Source organism: Oncorhynchus nerka, linkage group LG15 (assembly GCF_034236695.1).
Source record: "Oncorhynchus nerka isolate Pitt River linkage group LG15, Oner_Uvic_2.0, whole genome shotgun sequence".
NCBI lineage: Eukaryota > Metazoa > Chordata > Actinopteri > Salmoniformes > Salmonidae > Oncorhynchus > Oncorhynchus nerka.
The window spans coordinates 94615810-94635537 of record NC_088410.1 but is presented as its reverse complement, the minus strand read 5'-3'; the positions used below and the strand labels follow the sequence as shown (position 1 = coordinate 94635537).

Genomic DNA, 19728 nt, shown 5'->3' with positions numbered 1-19728 from the left:
ACTTCAATCTTGTTTGAAGATCTTTAAAATAGTGTTGTTATTATACATACAGGTAACTGCCAAAATAATGAAAACACAAACACCAGTCAGAACAGCTACAATGCACCTTGGTATAGATTCTACAAGTGTCTGGAGCTCTGTTGGAGGGATGCTGACACAGTTCTTCCATGAGAAATTCCATCTATTTGGAGTTTTGTTGATGGTGGTGGAAAACATTGTTTTCAATTGGGTTGAGATCTGGTTACTGAGATGCCTTGGCATATGGTTTCGATTGTTGTCATGCTCATCAAACCATTCAGTGACAACTCGTGCCCTGTGGATGGGGGCATTGTCATCCTATGGAGGCATAGCCATGGTAACCAAAAGAATGGCCTGCACATTTTTATACATGACCCTAAGCATGATGGGATGTTCATTGCATCATGAACTCAGGAAGCACACTTGTGAGGAAGCACCTGCTTTCAATATACTTTTTATCCATCATTTACTCAAGTGTTTCAATTATTTTGGCAGTTACCTGTAGATTCCCTATAATAACAAATATTTTTGCCAAATAGTTAGTAGTTTCAAGGGATGGAACTTGAAGGGATTACAGCACATACTGGATAACATGTGCACGTCACAATCACTAGCCTCGTTTACACCTTGTGTTAACATGTACGTTTCGTAATCGGATCAATGTGATCCAATCACTATCTGATCATGTACAATCAGAATGTGGAAATGATCAGGACAAAGGACGCGAGTTAGCACCAGGTATAAACGAGGCTATACTGTGGGCTCTTCTTTATTAGCCTACAGTGTTTTTTGGCCTCTGTTACGCAGGGAGGATGTATGTCACAAGTGTTTCACACGCTCTTCTTTTTCTTAAATTGAAACCACACGAACTTCCTTTTCTACCTTCCTTGTATTGTAATTTGCGCGTCAAGAGACAGTCAGAGGAGTTGACAGCAATGATGTATATATTATACACATTGGTTTGAGAAAGAGAGGCGCGAACATGTAGCCTAGGCGTTGTGTTGATAAAGGTTGAAACATTTATCCAGGATGAACCGTTCCAGTAAATTGTCATCTGAAAAACAGAAGAAAACCTGGATGAAATACGCAGTGCTATGCTGACAACAAGATGCAACTCGAGACCGGTGAGCGCAGTGGGAGAAACCAGAATTGAAACCTGCGGTGCTTCAGTGAAGGTAGGCTTGGAATGAACATGTTCTCCTTTTTTGTAACTTAAAAAAACAAACATTTGTCCTTGAAATACTGTAGTTTGGTGTCAGCATTTGCATGCGGTTTGTTTTTCAACCATGTTTTCTAAATATGTCCTTGTTTTTTGCTTGAGCAAATAGGCAGTGCAATCAAGTTTTATAACATTTTACGTTAGACTGACGATGGGCACTGAAAGATTTCTACCAATATTGGCAGTTGTTAGGCTATAGAAATTAAATAACTTACTTTTTTCTCAGAGGGAACTTATGTGATTGTCATGTAGGCTATGATTTTTCAGCTCTGGTCAACATTAACATAATTGCAAGCATTTTGTGAGTTTGTTACTATTACGATGATTATCAATGTTCTGTTTTTCCTTGTATTATGCATATCGTTAATCTCTCTCTTGAACAATGCATCTTTCCTAAGGGCACGAAGCAAGATAAAGTTAACCCGCACCTCTATGATTCAGAGGTTTTGGGTTAAATGCGGAAGAAACAATTCATTTGAATGTATTCAGTTGTACAACTGACTAGATATCCCCCTTTTCCTCTGTATAAGAAGGGGATACAATCGGACCCTGGGAATTACAGTATCTATCCTCAGTATAGCATCAATGATCCTAGAGAGAATTGTTCATGAGCAAATGTATGAATATGTCAACAAACAAATTCTAATGTATGATTTTCATTTGGGTTTTTAGAAAAACATAGTCCACTGATTCATGTCTACTTTACTTGGTTGACTTCATCAGGAAAGAGATTGACGAGGGAAATCTGTGTGTGGAATGGTGCTGCTGGACCTACAGAATGCCTTTGATACAGTTAACCACTGTCTCCTAATCTCCAAACAGGAGGCACTGGGGTTAAGCAGTATCCCTCTAGGCTGGGTAAAGTCCTACTTGACAGGTCGAGAGCAAGTGGTAGAGGTTAATGGTTGACTGTCTCAGGCAAAACCATTGAGTTGTGGTGTTCCGCAGGGGAGTGTGTCTGGGCCTCTATGGTTTTTACTGTATATATGAGTGAGGTGCTGACTACTAAAACCTCTGTTAGCTGCCCGGGAAGCATCCACGGTGGAAGCTTGGGGGTGTGAGCATGGCCACTAAAGTGCTAGGGAAGGTTACTGCCAGCACCAAGTTTTGGCTAAAAAGTCCAAGCTGCTTGATAAGGACTCCATGAGAGTGCTAGCCACTGCCCTCATTCAATGCCATTTTGACTACTCTAGTACTTCCTGGTTTGGGGTCTTATCTAAACTTCTGAAGGGGAAGCTCCAGATAGCCCAGAATAAGATGATCAGGGTGGTATTGAAGGTGAGTCCACATAGGCAGGAGCTGCTAAACATGGGAAAAACAGGAAACAATACTACCTAACAAGTGATACAACGGAGTGTTGGATAAAGGGGAAGTAATCAGGGAGGGATGGGAGTCCAGGTGTGCCTCAAAATGGGTTGCCAGGTGTGCGTAATGATGGGTTGCCAGGTGTGCGTAATGATGGGTTGCCAGGTGTGCGTAATGATGGGTTGCCAGGTGTGCGTAATGATGGGTTGCCAGGTGTGCGTAATGATGGGTTGCCAGGTGTGCGTAATGATGGGTTGCCAGGTGTGCGTAATGATGGGTTGCCAGGTGTGCCTCAAAATGGGGCGCAGGTGTGCGTAATGATGGGTTTGAACATCTTGGCCATGTTCTGTTATAATCTCCACCTGGCACAGCCAGAAGAGGACTGGCCACCCCACATAGCCTGGTTCCTCTCTAGGTTTCTTCCTAGGTTCTGGCCTTTCTAGGGAGTTTTTCCTAGCCACTGTGCTTCTACACCTGCATTGCTTGCTGTTTGGGGTTTTAGGCTGGGTTTCTGTACAGCACTTTGAGATATCAGCTGATGTACGAAGGGCTATATAAATACATTTGATTTGATGGGTTGCCAGGTGTGCGGAGTGATGGGTTAGCAGGTGTGCGTAATGATGGGTTAGCAGGTGTGCGTAATAATGGGTTGCCAGGTGTGCGTAATGATGGGTTGCCAGGACCGGAGGTTAGTAGACCGGCGATGTCGAGCGTCGGAGTGGGAGTAGACGTGACAATCGCAATGTAATAAGTCCCACACTATTGTGTTTTCCTCTGATTTAACTAACGTGTATGTATGTATGGCTTGTTTTATGTGTACTTGTTTTGGTCAAATTAATAAACTCTATCTAATTATAGATTGATTTGAGTGAGTGAGTGTGTGTGTGTGTGGTGTCAATTATTTTTGAAATAGCAACTATTCATTCCAATCATGTGATAAATTCCTAACCACTTCCAACCAACAGTACTAGATTATTAATCCGTGAATATGTGTTCCTGCTTGAAATGCCCGAGAGGCACCAGTAGCTTCACTGAAAATGTCATTAAGATGGTAATGGTTTGGAAATTTCTAGTATTATCAATAATAAGTCTATTGATGAAATTGTATAATACTAACTTCATTGTTTTGGTTCTACCAGTTGATCATTATTTAAGTAGGCTATTCAATGACTTGGTGAGCTGTTGAGTGAGTGTAATGAGGTCTGTGAGTAGAGGAGTCAGGCGCAGGACAGCAGATATGAGTAAATAAACGTACTTTACTCAACAAATGCAATACAAAAAAGAGAGCCCACATAAACGGACCGTACTACATACAAACAATTACTCATAAACAAACATGGGGGAACAGTGGGTTAAATAATGATCAAGTAATTGGGGAATAGAAACCAGGTGTGTAAGACAGACAAAACGAATGGAAAATGAAAAGTGGATCGGCGATGGCTAGAAGGCCGGTGACGTCGACCGCCGCCCGAACAAGGAGAGGGACCGACTTCAGTGGAAGCCGTGACAGTGAGTTACGCATATTGTAAAACAGTGTCTCTTTTTGTTGTCCCCATGCAGCCCCCCCCCACCTCATCTGATGGAGAGGCCGTCTTCTACTACCAGGCGCCAGGCCTGGTTCCAGACCGGTCGCCAGTGGCCTACCCTGAAAGAACAAGATCCACAGGGACCTCCATCCACCCACCCGTCTGTTCCACACCAGTCTGCATCAGAGGATGATGTCTTCTCAGATGGTCAGTTCTCATTTTGGTAGTTCGATTAAAGAGCTTACATTTTGAGTGACATTAAAAAAAATACAAAATAAACGTTCCTTTATTTAACTAAGCACGTCAGTTATTTACAATGACGGCCTACCCCGGCCAAACCCGGACGACGCTGTGCCAATTGTGTGCTGACCTATGGGACTCCCAATCACGGCCGGATGTAATCCAGCCTGGATTCGAACCAGGGACTGTAGTGATGCCTCTTGCACTGAGATGCAGTGCCTTAGACCGCTGCGACATTGATGCATTACTGTATAATATCTATTGAACAACAACAGGCAGGGGGTTAAAACTCCTTAACAGAAACTCTGTTTAGCCTCTGTGGACGGCTGGCCTCTGTGGACGGCTGGCCTCTGTGGACGGCTGGCCTCTGTGGACGGCTGGCCTCTGTGGACGGCTGGCCTCTGCATGATGCATCACAGCTTTGCGACAGAACAGAGCAAATAAAAATGTGCGAAGTGTTAATTGTCTTAATGCTGAATGCTCACCCAGATTGTTCTATATCTACTGTTTCCACAGGATGCTCAGCAGGAAAGATTGAGAGCTGGCTGCTGGGCTGTGGGTGAGTGAGCATGCCGTGCAAGGTTTGACTTTGAAATGAAAAACTTCAGAGAGGAACTCAATAGGCAAGGATGATTCGTCAGTGGCAGCTAAAGGTTGATGGAAACCGCCCACAGTGTGGGGGAAATGTAACAGATGTGAATTGTCAGTATCAAGTTGTGCTCAAAAATAGATCTTTTCTGTTTAGGATCTGGTTACAGGTCAATGGCATGGCCCAAAGGGGATTCTTGAGTCATTTCCCGAAACACCTTGGTTCTAGAACTAGTTGTGTTCTATTTATACTGTTGGACATTCTATTTCCAAACTTTCTTTGGTGTTGTGTTTATAGTCCCAGGTTTCCATCATATTTGGTAGAATAGTACTCTTTGTTCTGTTGATTCCTCCAGTTATGTTTAACAGAAAATAGCATCCATGTTAGCACAGAAAAGCAATTGTTGTATAACTGGATGGAAACTTAAGTATTGTGTAATTACTTATGTATTATTACCAATGATCGTAGATGACTTGGTCGCGACTCTATTGGCAACATGATGTCATGAACGCAAGTCAAATTGCTCAAGTAGTCTGAAAACGCGACTAAAAGGGACGTGCGAACTTGTAATATTATTTTGTAGGTTTTTCAGTCGGATAAAGTGAGATAAGAAATGCTGGGGTGTTCTTACAGCATCTGGTTAACTTCACTATCTGACAATCCGCTTGAGAGCATTTCCTCTGTAGGAAGTGAACAAACTTGTAAAAGCTGTAGCTCTGCTGGACAGACTGAGAGGATAGCTGGCTAGAGATGATCCCTGTAGGTCTGACCCTGTATAGTAAAGATACCAGTAGGTCTGGTTTGACCTGGATGTGTTTAACACAGAAGGCAAAGGTTAAACAACCATTAACAATCGATCTAACAGACAGTAGTATTTAATCATTCCGACTGCAGCTCATCACTGGGGCTAAATAGCCAGATATATATATATATAACTCAAGGGTTTTTCTTTATTTACTATTTTCTACATTGTAGAATAAGTAGTAACCCCAAAAAGTGTTAAACAAATATATTTTATATTCTTCAAAGTAGCCACCCTGCCTTGATGACAGCTTTGTACACTCTTGGCATTCTCTCAACCAGCTTCATGAGGAATGCTTTTCCAACAGTTTTGAAGGAGTTCCGACATGTGATTGTGGCTTGGTTTTTGCTCGGACATGTACTCTCAACTGGGGAAACTTTTATATAGACAGGTGTGTGCCTTTCCAAATCATGTCCAGTCAATTGAATTTCCCACTGGTGAACTCCGATCAAGTTGTAGAAACATCTCAAGGATAGAAACAGGATACACCTGAGCTCAATTTCAAATCTCATAGCAAAGGGTCTGAATACTCATGTAAATAAATACTATATATATACACCTCTGCTGAAATTTCTAAAATGCTGTTTTCACTTTGTCGTTATGGGGTATTGTGTGTAGATGGACGAGGGGGGGAAAAAAACACATTTTAGAACAAGGATGTAACGTAACAAAATGTATAAAAAGTCAAGGGGTCTGAATACTTTCCCAATGCACTGTATATCCGCCTTACAATTTTTAATAGATAGACCAATGGTGTTTTATATAAATAGTGAATAATTAACAGGTCCCAAGACGGACCCCTGTGGAACACCTGTTATGTCGTTATTCAGACTTAACCAATCAGGTGTCTGACCTCAGGCCTATCGAGGACAACTTATTCAATAAAACAGCATGATCAACAGTATCAAAAGCTTTTGACAGGTCCACAAAACAAAGCAAAAAAAAAGAAAGAAAAAAAAGTGCAAAGTTGTGCATTTACCAAGGATTCTAGAATCTTAGCCAAACAAGGAAGTGTTGAAATGGGGTGATGAGTATGATCTCTACTATCTCTGTGCTTATGGAGTGGCAGCACAAGAGATGATTTCTATAATTTTTTGAATATTTCCTGATAATAATGTTAAATGAAAAAATGGTGGGTTATTGAGCCAACAATGATGGGTGCTGCACACTTTAAGCAGACTGGGATCCAATTGGTCGGTTCCTGTGGATTTGTTGTTGTCTATTGCTACCAAGGCATCCAGGACTTGTTTTTCTGTAAATAGTCTACATTTAGCCGGGTTCCCATTACAATCTGAAAGAGTGGTAACATAATGATCAGATTTAGCCTTTTCTGATAAAAAAAAAAAAAGTTTTTACATAATGATACCTCAGTTGCTTAAAAGCTTGTCCGTCTGGGCTTAAGCTTCTGTTCCTGGCCTTGACCCAATGTAATGGTCCAGTGTGTAGCTTGGTGTAGAGAGTCAGGCGCAGGACAGCAGATATGCGTATTCAACGTACTTTACTAAAGAAATACATATACAAAGCAACATAGCGAGCCCACAAAAACGGGGCAATAGTCACTGTCCTGGGTGAAGACACCAGTAAAAACATATTTATCTGGTGTATCGGTTAAAATAAGAACAGAGTTGATTTTGAAGGATCTTTAGGGTTGGGCTGTGTGGGTTTAGTCATCATCTGGGTTAGGTTTGGATTGTCTGCATTTCCCAAATCATCATTTAGGTCACCCAGGATAATAACTTCTGATTTTAGTCAAATAAAAAACTGGTTTCCTCATCGAGTGCGCAAAGGTTAGCCGGGGGAGGACAGTAAGACCCCTATAACAGTTGACATTTTTCCCCAGACAAACGATTAAAGATATACTGAACAAAAATATGAACACAACATTCAACAATTTCAAATATTGTACTGAGTTACACTTCATATAAAGAAATCAGCCAATTTAAATAAATAATGAGGCCCTAATCTATGGGATTTCACATGACTGGGAATACAGATATGCATCTGTTGGTCACATGTACTTTAAAGAAAAGGTAGGGGTGTGGAACAGAGACCCAGTCAGTATCTGGTGTGACCACCATTTGCCTCATGCAGTGTGACATCTCCTACACATAGAGTTGATCAGGCTGTTTATTGTGACCTGTGGAATGTTGTCCTAATCTTTTCAATGGCTGTGTGAAGTTGCTGGATATGGGCAGGTATTGGAACACAACTTTGACATCAGGAAACCGCTCGCCCACACATGCGGTTGTGAGGCCGGTTGGCCATACTGTCAAATTCTCAAAAACGATGTTGGAGGTGGCTTATGGTAGAGAAAGGAGATTCTCTGGCAACAGCTCTGGTGGACATTCCTGCAGTCAGCTTGCCAATTGCACGCTCCCTAAAAACTTGAAACATCTGTGGCATTGTGTTGTGTGAAACCTCTGTGCCATTGTATTGTGTTTCTGACAAAACGGCACCATGGGGCCTGGGGCCGCAACCAACGTTAATATGAGGAACTCTCAGAGTAACCAATGATGGAATAAAGCAAATCAAATATTATTTTATTTGTCACATACACCGAATACAACAGGAATACGACCAACAGTGAAATGCTTACTAACAAGCCCTTAACCAACAATGCCGTTTTAAGAAAATACCAAAAAAAAAGGTAAGAGATAAGAATAACAAATAATTAAAGAGCAGCAGTAAATAACAATGTGGAGGCCATATACAGGGGGTACAGAGTCAATGTGGAGGCTATATACAGGGGGTACAGAGTCAATGTGGAGACTATATACAGGGGGTACAGAGTCAATGTGGAGACTATATACAGGGGGTACAGAGTCAATGTGGAGACTATATACAGGGGGTACGGGTACAGAGTCAATGTGGAGACTATATACAGGGGGTACCGGTACAGAGTCAATGTGGAGACTATATACAGGGGTACAGAGTCAATGTGGAGACTATATACAGGGGTACAGAGTCAATGTGGAGACTATATACAGGGGTACAGAGTCAATGTGGAGGCTATATACAGGGGGTACAGAGTCAATGTGGAGACTATATACAGGGGTACAGAGTCAATGTGGAGACTATATACAGGGGGTACAGAGTCAATGTGGAGGCTATATACAGGGGGTACAGAGTCAATGTGGAGGCTATATACAGGGGGTACAGAGTCAATGTGGAGGCTATATACAGGGGTACAGAGTCAATGTGGAGACTATATACAGGGGTACAGAGTCAATGTGGGGGTACAGAGTCAATGTGGAGGCTATATACAGGGGTACAGAGTCAATGTGGAGTCTATATACAGGGGTACAGAGTCAATGTGGAGTCTATATACAGGGGTACAGAGTCAATGTGGAGGCTATATACAGGGTACGGTACAGAGTCAATGTGGAGGCTATATACAGGGGTACCGGTACAGAGTCAATGTGGAGGTTATATACAGGGGTACCGGTACAGAGTCAATGTGGAGGCTATATACAGGGTACCGGTACAGAGTCAATGTGGAGGCTATATACAGGGGTACAGAGTCAATGTGGAGGCTATATACAGGGGTACTGGTACAGAGTCAATGTGGAGGCTATATACAGGGGTACCGGTACAGAGTCAATGTGGAGGCTATATACAGGGTATTACGGTACAGAGTCAATGTGGAGGTTATATACAGGGGGTACCGGTACAGAGTCAATGTGGAGGCTATATACAGAGGGTACTGGTACAGAGTCAATGTGGAGGCTATATACAGGGTGTACCGGTACAGAGTCAATGTGGAGGCTATATACAGAGGGTACTGGTACAGAGTCAATGTGGAGGCTATATACAGGGGGTACAGAGTCAATGTGGAGGCTATATACAGGGGGTACAGAGTCAATGTGGAGACTATATACAGGGGGTACAGAGTCAATGTGGAGACTATATACAGGGGGTACAGAGTCAATGTGGAGACTATATACAGGGGGTACAGAGTCAATGTGGAGGCTATATACAGGGGGTACAGAGTCAATGTGGAGTCTATATACAGGGGTACAGAGTCAATGTGGAGTCTATATACAGGGGGTACAGAGTCAATGTGGAGTCTATATACAGGGGGTACAGAGTCAATGTGGAGGCTATATACAGGGGTACCGGTACAGAGTCAATGTGGAGGCTATATACAGGGGTACCGGTACAGAGTCAATGTGGAGGTTATATACAGGGGGTACCGGTACAGAGTCAATGTGGAGGCTATATACAGGGGTACCGGTACAGAGTCAATGTGGAGGCTATATACAGGGGGTACAGAGTCAATGTGGAGGCTATATACAGGGGGTACTGGTACAGAGTCAATGTGGAGGCTATATACAGGGGGTACCGGTACAGAGTCAATGTGGAGGCTATATACAGGGTATTACGGTACAGAGTCAATGTGGAGGTTATATACAGGGGGTACCGGTACAGAGTCAATGTGGAGGCTATATACAGAGGGTACTGGTACAGAGTCAATGTGGAGGCTATATACAGGGTGTACCGGTACAGAGTCAATGTGGAGGCTATATACAGAGGGTACTGGTACAGAGTCAATGTGGAGGCTATATACAGGGTGTACCGGTACAGAGTCTATGTGGAGGCTATATACAGAGGGTACTGGTACAGAGTCAATGTGGAGGTTATATACAGGGGGTACAGAGTCAATGTGGAGACTATATACAGGGGGTACAGAGTCAATGTGGAGGCTATATACAGGGGGTACAGAGTCAATGTGGAGACTATATACAGGGGGTACAGAGTCAATGTGGAGACTATATACAGGGGGTACAGAGTCAATGTGGAGACTATATACAGGGGGTACCGGTACAGAGTCAATGTGGAGACTATATACAGGGGTACAGAGTCAATGTGGAGACTATATACAGGGGTACAGAGTCAATGTGGAGACTATATACAGGGGGTACAGAGTCAATGTGGAGACTATATACAGGGGTACAGAGTCAATGTGGAGGCTATATACAGGGGGTACAGAGTCAATGTGGAGACTATATACAGGGGTACAGAGTCAATGTGGAGACTATATACAGGGGTACAGAGTCAATGTGGAGGCTATATACAGGGGTACAGAGTCAATGTGGAGGCTATATACAGGGGTACAGAGTCAATGTGGAGGCTATATACAGGGGTACAGAGTCAATGTGGAGACTATATACAGGGGTACAGAGTCAATGTGGAGGCTATATACAGGGGTACAGAGTCAATGTGGAGGCTATATACAGGGGTACAGAGTCAATGTGGAGTCTATATACAGGGGGTACAGAGTCAATGTGGAGTCTATATACAGGGGGTACAGAGTCAATGTGGAGGCTATATACAGGGGTACCGGTACAGAGTCAATGTGGAGGCTATATACAGGGGTACCGGTACAGAGTCAATGTGGAGGTTATATACAGGGGGTACCGGTACAGAGTCAATGTGGAGGCTATATACAGGGGTACCGGTACAGAGTCAATGTGGAGGCTATATACAGGGGGTACAGAGTCAATGTGGAGGCTATATACAGGGGGTACTGGTACAGAGTCAATGTGGAGGCTATATACAGGGTACCGGTACAGAGTCAATGTGGAGGCTATATACAGGGTATTACGGTACAGAGTCAATGTGGAGGTTATATACAGGGGTACTGGTACAGAGTCAATGTGGAGGCTATATACAGAGGGTACTGGTACAGAGTCAATGTGGAGGCTATATACAGGGTGTACGGTACAGAGTCAATGTGGAGGCTATATACAGAGGGTACTGGTACAGAGTCAATGTGGAGGCTATATACAGGGGTACAGAGTCAATGTGGAGGCTATATACAGGGGTACAGAGTCAATGTGGAGACTATATACAGGGGTACAGAGTCAATGTGGAGACTATATACAGGGGGTACAGAGTCAATGTGGAGACTATATACAGGGGTACAGAGTCAATGTGGAGGCTATATACAGGGGGTACAGAGTCAATGTGGAGTCTATATACAGGGGTACAGAGTCAATGTGGAGTCTATATACAGGGGGTACAGAGTCAATGTGGAGTCTATATACAGGGGGTACAGAGTCAATGTGGAGGCTATATACAGGGGTACCGGTACAGAGTCAATGTGGAGGCTATATACAGGGGTACCGGTACAGAGTCAATGTGGAGGTTATATACAGGGGGTACCGGTACAGAGTCAATGTGGAGGCTATATACAGGGGTACAGAGTCAATGTGGAGGCTATATACAGGGGGTACTGGTACAGAGTCAATGTGGAGGCTATATACAGGGGGTACCGGTACAGAGTCAATGTGGAGGCTATATACAGGGTATTACGGTACAGAGTCAATGTGGAGGTTATATACAGGGGGTACCGGTACAGAGTCAATGTGGAGGCTATATACAGAGGGTACTGGTACAGAGTCAATGTGGAGGCTATATACAGGGTGTACCGGTACAGAGTCTATGTGGAGGCTATATACAGAGGGTACTGGTACAGAGTCAATGTGGAGGTTATATACAGGGGGTACCGGTACAGAGTCAATGTGGAGGCTATATACAGAGGGTACTGGTACAGAGTCAATGTGGAGGCTATATACAGAGGGTACCGGTACAGAGTCAATGTGGAGGCTATATACAGAGGGTACCGGTACAGAGTCAATGTGGAGGCTATATACAGAGGGTACTGGTACAGAGTCAATGTGGAGGTTATATACAGGGGGTACTGGTACAGAGTCAATGTGGAGGCTATATACAGGGGGGTACCGGTACAGAGTCAATGTGGAGGTTATATACAGGGGGTACCGGTACAGAGTCAATGTGGAGGCTATATACAGGGGGTACTGGTACAGAATCAATGTGGAGGCTATATACAGGGGGTACTGGTACAGAGTCAATGTGGAGGCTATATACAGGGGGGTACTGGTACAGAGTCAATGTGGAGGCTATATACAGAGGGTACCGGTACAGAGTCAATGTGGAGGCTATATACAGAGGGTACTGGTACAGAGTCAATGTGGAGGTTATATACAGGGGGTACTGGTACAGAGTCAATGTGGAGGCTATATACAGGGGGGTACCGGTACAGAGTCAATGTGGAGGTTATATACAGGGGGTACCGGTACAGAGTCAATGTGGAGGCTATATACAGGTTGGTACTGGTACAGAGTCAATGTGGAGGCTATATACAGGGGGGTACTGGTACAGAGTCAATGTGGAGGCTCTATACAGGGGGGTACTGGTACAGAGTCAATGTGGAGGCTATATACAGGGGGGTACCGGTACAGAGTCAATGTGGAGGCTATATACAGGGGTACCTGTATACCTGTTTGGGGTATAAACTGTTTAGGATTCTCTTGGACCAAGACTTGGCGCTCCGGTACCCTTTTGCCGTGCGGTAGCAAAGAGAACAGTCTATAACTTGGGTGTAGAGGTCCTGGATGGCAGGAAGCTTGGCCCAGGTGGTGTACTGGGCCGTACACACTACTCTCTGTAGTGCCTTGCGGGTGGATGCCGAGCAGTTGTCATACTAGGCTGTGATGTAATAATAAAGGTTTTTGTTTTGGTTTGTATGTCTTATTTTTTTATTTTAAATGTAAACTTTATGATTAGTAACAACATGTAACCTACGTCTTCTCATTAGGCTGGAGACTGACTCAGAAAACTCTAGACATAATCTGACTGTTGGTAAGTCTGACAACAAAGCCACCGTCACTGAAATCTACTGTCAGCATGGAGCAATGATGTCATATCCTACTGGTCACAACAGAACACTGATTTTAGTCTCCTCTGTTCTTCCAGAGTCTCTGCTGAAATCGAAAAGTTTTGAAGATGACCTGAGTCTGGGGGCCGAGGGTGAGGATGAAAGAGAACATAAACCCGTTGGCACACATTTACATGCAGACACACGCACACACGCACAGACACGCACAGACACAGACACAGACACACACACACACACACAACACACACATGCACACACCGAGATAAAAACACACCATAGGAAATAATCAAAGCAGGAAATAGTTTTGTAGGAAAATTAGGAGAGCATCATGAATGTTTTGGAAGCGGATGGTCTGTGTATGTGTGTTACCTTGTGAAGTCCCATTAGACCTGTTTTGTCTAGTGGAAGGCTTTCATTATTTTGCCATTTAATAAATCCAGGGTACAGGTCTGTGCAATGTTAGTGAGATACACCGTTCTCATGGCATAGGACTGCTTCTCCACTGCTAGTACATCAACGACATGTAGTTCCACTGAAACAAAACAATAGGCTCATTGTAGCATCTAACCTTCAGCCTTCACCTAACTTAATTGAGTGTCTGACATGCTGGTGCATGTTATTTAGCTGCTGACTGACTGACTGACTCTCCCTAAGACTGGCCCGATTTTATATAAAGCAAAGATGAGGGCGTGTCTGAAAAGAGACAAGCCATCGCTCACTGAAGTCTAGTCACAACACAAAGGGACACAGAGGAAATGTACCAAATCTTCTGGGGGAAAACACACACACACCAGTGTTTTCTTTTCACTCAAACGTTACTTTTCTTTACTGTTTTACAGCTACAGTATTAAATGTTGAGGAAGGAGTCTCAGAACTGAGGTAAGACCATATTTAACCGGAATATGTGGTTTAATTACATAAATTCTGTCTTAAACGTCTTTCCTGTTTTAGAGGGAGGTTTAGTTTAGTCAAGTATTGTTGAAGAGATGTAAGTTGACCTGCTTTTATCTCCCAATGGTGGTGCCTGCTGGCTAAATGGTGCCTGCTGGCTAAATGGTGCCTGTGTAGCAGCTGCCCACTGCTGTTTCCGCCACCCAAAGATCCTCACAGAGGAGTCACCACCAGGTCAGTGGTAGATCTGTCAAATTTACAAAGTACTACATATGGCAGGCTAAATTTATTGTCTGGAGTTGTTTTTTTTTAATACATTTTTTCCCCCAGCTACTAGTACATTTTAAATACAGGTACATTAAGATATGACTTCTGGTTTAATACAGGCATAATAATAAATAATAGCATCAACTACTATTACAAAGTTATTTGAATCTTTCTGGTTTGTTTTGGCCATTGTTTATTTCTGCCTGTCCTAGGTGTTTGTCTTTGATTCCTGTTCTCCTGTTCTGTATCTGCAGTACTCCCCGCCACAGGCTGGCTCTGTCCCTTCTCCACCTGGGTCACAGTCTGGCCTCCAGTGGGCTCTCCAAAAGCACCAGTAAAGCCTCGAGGCGAGTTGGGACCAACCACTCTCAACCTGATGTTTCACAGTCTAACAGATCTAGTACAACGTCACTGAAGAATGTTTCAACTGAAGTGCAGTCAGTAACTCACTCTCTCTCTATATATATATATATATATATATATATATCTCCTTCCCCATCCCCTCTCTCTTCTTCTATCTGTCTCTCTGACTCATCACTTACACACACCCTAGTGTGTCGGAGGCCCTGCAGATGTGTGCGGAGGATGCAGAGGAGACTCTGTACCAGTTAGGGTTTGGTTGTGATGAGCCTGAGGTCACGGCCCGTATCCCTATCCGCTTCATCAACTTCCCCTCCCATGCCCACGGCATCAACCTCCGCCTCTTCCTTCAGTCCCAACTGCGCCGGCTCCGACAGGAGGACCCAGGACTCTCCCTGGCCAGTAAGACAAACACACACCATTGTGTGGGACTCCCACCCACATTACTGTGGTCATCACCATCATGCAACACCCACAGCCAAGATATAGATAGTGTCTGAATATGACTCAGCTATAATTTACATAATAACTGTAGTTATGTAGCACTTTTCATGCAGTTGAAAGAGTTGAATCACTAAATCAAAGTGTACAATAGACAACTACATGTACAGACTGATAGTGTCTATATAACTCTGTAGTATACAGGGCCTTCAGGAGGTTTACACACCTCTTCACTTATTCCACCTTTTTGTTGTTACATCCTGAATTTAAATAGAAAAATAAAAAATATATTTCTTACCCATCTACACACAAAACCCCATAATGACATTACAATACCCCATAATGACATTACAATACCCCATAATGACATCACAATACCCCATAATGACATCACAATACCCCATAATGACATCACAATACCCCATAATGACATCACAATACCCCATAATGACATTACAATACCCCGTGATGACATCACAATACCCCGTGATGACATCACAATACCCGTGATGACATCACAATACCCCATAATGACATCACAATACCCCATAATGACACCACGATACCCCATAATGACACCACGATACCCCATAATGACACCACGATACCCCATAATGACACCACGATACCCCATAATGACATTACAATACCCCGTGATGACATCACAATACCCCATGATGACATCACAATACCCCACATAATAACAGCACAATACCCCATAATGACATCACAATACCCCCCCCTTGGCGTTTTTTCCTATTTTGGTGCGTTACAACCTGTAATTTAAATGGATTTTTATTTGGATTTCATGTAATGGACAGACACAAAATAGTCCAAATTGGTGAAGTGAAAAAAACAGACTTGTTTCAAAAAATGTAAAACAATTAAAAATGTAAATGTGGTGGGTGTATATGTATTCACCCCCTCTGCTATGAAGCCCCTAAATAACATCTGGTGCTGCCAATTACCTTTAGAAGTCACCCAATTAGTTAGATTGCACACAGGTGGACTTTAAGTGTCACATGATCTCAGTATATACTGTATACACCTGTTCTGAAAGGCCCCAGAGTCTGCAACACCACTTTTTTTTTTTTTGGGGGGTAGGTATGCACATCCACGTTTTCTGTTTTTTTGTCTTGTTTCACAATAAAATATATTTTGCATCTACAAAGTGGTAGGCATGTTGTGTAAATCAAATGATAACAACCCCCCACCCCCAAAAAAATCTATTTTAATTCCAGGTTGTAAGGCAACAAAAAAGGAGAAATGCCAGGGGGGTGAATACCTTCACAAGCCACTGTATCTCATTTATACTGAACAAAAAATAAACACAACATGCAACAATTTCAACAATTTTACTGAGTTACAGTTCATATAAAGAAATCAGTCAATTCAAATAAATTCATTAGGCCCTAATCTATGGATTTCACATGACTGGGCAGGGGCGCAGCCATGGGTGGGCCTGGGAGGGCATAGGCCCACCCACTGGGAAGCGGGCCCAGCCAATCAGATTGAGTTTTCCCCACACTCTGACTTTTCTATCAACAATTCACATCTCCCATTGTCCTCTGTGTTGGGCAGCATTTCAAACAGTACAATACTCTGTCCTCTGTGTTGGGCAGCATTCCAAACAGTACAATACTCTGTCCTCTGTGTTGGGCAGCATTCCAAACAGTACAATACTCTGTCCTCTGTGTTGGGCAGCATTCCAAACAGTACAATACTCCCATTGTCCTCTGTGTTGGGCAGCATTCCAAACAGTACAATACTCTGTCCTCTGTGTTGGGCAGCATTCCAAACAGTACAATACTCCCATTGTCCTCTGTGTTGGGCAGCATTCCAAACAGTACAATACTCTCATTGTCCTCTGTGTTGGGCAGCATTTCAAACAGTACAATACTCTGTCCTCTGTGTTGGGCAGCATTCCAAACAGTACAATACTCCCATTGTCCTCTGTGTTGGGCAGCATTCCAAACAGTACAATACTCTCATTGTCCTCTGTGTTGGGCAGCATTCCAAACAGTACAATACTCTCATTGTCCTCTGTGTTAGGCAGCATTCCAAACAGTACAATACTCTGTCCTCTGTGTTGGGCAGCATTCCAAACAGTACAATACTCTCATTGTCCTCTGTGTTGGGCAGCATTCCAAACAGTACATTGTCCTCTGTGTTGGGCAGCATTCCAAACAGCACAATACTCTCATTGTCCTCTGTGTTGGGCAGCATTCCAAACAGTACAATACTCTGTCCTCTGTGTTGGGCAGCATTCCAAACAGTACAATACTCCCATTGTCCTCTGTGTTGGGCAGCATTCCAAACAGCACAATACTCTCATTGTCCTCTGTGTTGGGCAGCATTCCAAACAGTACAATACTCTCATTGTCCTCTGTGTTAGGCAGCATTCCAAACAGTACAATACTCTGTCCTGGGCAGCATTCCAAACAGTACAATACTCTGTCCTCTGTGTTGGGCAGCATTCCAAGCAAACTGTTCCTTTCTCTGAACGTGTCTTCTCCCCTGCAGGCCGTTTCAGGCAGGTAGAGGTGCTGACAGCCATGGCCAACGCCTTCTACTCCCTCTACTCACACGTGTCCCGCACGCCCCTCCAGAAGCTCGCCCCTCCTGAGTTCAGCTTCTCCCCCACCGCTGACGGGCAGATCGGACGGCGCTTCATGGGAAGTGTCCGCAGCGAACCGAGGTCTCCAGTGGAACGACTCAAGGATACGGTTTCTAAGATGTGCCTGTATACTGGCTCTGGGGCTTCTGCCCGGCTGGGCTCGGACTCTGCCTGCCCCAGACCAGGACTCTCCCCCGGGCCTGGGTCGGCACCCAAGAAGAGAAGCAGCCTTCCTGACTTGGTGGGTCTGGTCCTGGAGAACACTAAGGCAGAGCCTTTATCCAGAGACATGGAGGAGGATAATCAGGATACAGGGGACAGTAATGAGACGAGTGCTGCTGTGGACACGATGGTGAGAGATACAGAGACAGAGACACAGGGACACATAGACAGGGAGGGGGAGCAGGGGTTGTTTTCAGATGTACAGGATATGGACACTGGGGATAGTAACAAGACGTGTGCTGTGGGCACACGTATGTTCAGGGACAGAGAGACAGAGACACCGGGACATAGAGACACAGTCAGGGACAAGGAGTTGGAGCAGGGATCGTCATCACATGGGGATGGAGTTGATTTAGAGAGAGAGCGACATTCTGACAGAACACCCAACCTTGGGGCATCATCACTTTCAGAATCGGGTCATCAAAGAGAGCCCAGTAGTAGGAAGAAGCTGGACTTTGGCCTTACCACTCCAAGACCGACTTGTGAAGTTGGAGAAACTCAAAACACAATTCATCCCACAGGCTGGGCAACAGTAGTGGCACCGGTCGCCAAGGTTACCCATGACATCACCCGTCCTCAGATCGTTGAGTGTGTTCACCAGGCTCCGTACAGCAGTCAACTACAACAGAGGAATAGTAACACACAGGCCGTGGACATTTTGTCCTCTGAGAACGTCAGAAGATCTGATCGATCCTTCACCACGTCGGACGGACTACACAAACCCAGGGAGGAGGATTTCTTAACTACCAGTAACGCAGCCAAGAGTTTAGAGGTCACAGTAACTCCCATGTCTAAGGTGGAGTCTAGTTTGGGAGAAACTGGAACACGGGTTGTGTCAACGTTCGTGTCTATAGAGCTCCTTAGTTGCAGGAAGTCCCCTTGTCTCATCACTGTTACTGATGTGACACCTTCTAGTTCTTTAGATACAGATGCACCTGAGATGATTCTCCCTGCCAGTGGTGGGACCACAGTGGAGCCTCCAGCAGCCCAGTATTATCCAGGTGTATGGAGGAACAAGAGGTACCTGAGTCCTCTGAAACCAACACCACTCCAGGGGCAGGTCTCCCACACTATTCAACAGGCCAACTCCTTTGAGCTGGAGGAGGTAAGTGACAGAACTGTTTTGGATTGACCTATATGGCGCACTGTACTCCGGTCTCTGAGTTCCTAGGTCTGATACACATCTATCTGGTGTAGTCCATTATCCATCCTTGGCTGCCTGACTCAAATCAAATCAAACTTTGTCAAATGCGCCGAATACAACAAGTGTAGACTTTAGTGAAATGCTTACTTACGAGCCCTTAACCAACAGTGCAGTTCAAGAAGAGTTAAGAAAATGTTTACCAAATAAACTAAAGTAAAAAATATTCATAAAAAGTAACACAATAAAATAACAATAACGAGGCTATATACAGGGGGTACCGAGTCAGTGTGCGGGGGTACAGGTTAGTAACGAGGCTATATACAGGGGGTACCGAGTCAGTGTGCGGGGGTACAGGTTAGTAACGAGGCTATATACAGGGGGTACC

General features: G+C 44.1%; 1 protein-coding gene across 1 annotated transcript in view; it reads left to right on the top strand.

Annotated features, from left to right (window-relative positions):
* Positions 1–830: 830 nt before the first annotated feature.
* The window catches only part of LOC115117396 (protein ITPRID2-like), a 20432-nt gene continuing 1534 nt past the window's right edge, over positions 831–19728 (top strand). Inside the window, exons 1-10 of the mRNA XM_029645868.2 lie at positions 831–1193; positions 4103–4275; positions 4825–4867; positions 13321–13364; positions 13479–13532; positions 14241–14280; positions 14470–14526; positions 14814–14906; positions 15113–15321; positions 17884–19304. Of these exons, the coding sequence (XP_029501728.2) occupies positions 4122–4275; positions 4825–4867; positions 13321–13364; positions 13479–13532; positions 14241–14280; positions 14470–14526; positions 14814–14906; positions 15113–15321; positions 17884–19304 (2115 nt within the window). The 5' untranslated portion in view covers positions 831–1193; positions 4103–4121. The remainder of the gene's footprint in view (positions 1194–4102; positions 4276–4824; positions 4868–13320; positions 13365–13478; positions 13533–14240; positions 14281–14469; positions 14527–14813; positions 14907–15112; positions 15322–17883; positions 19305–19728) is intronic.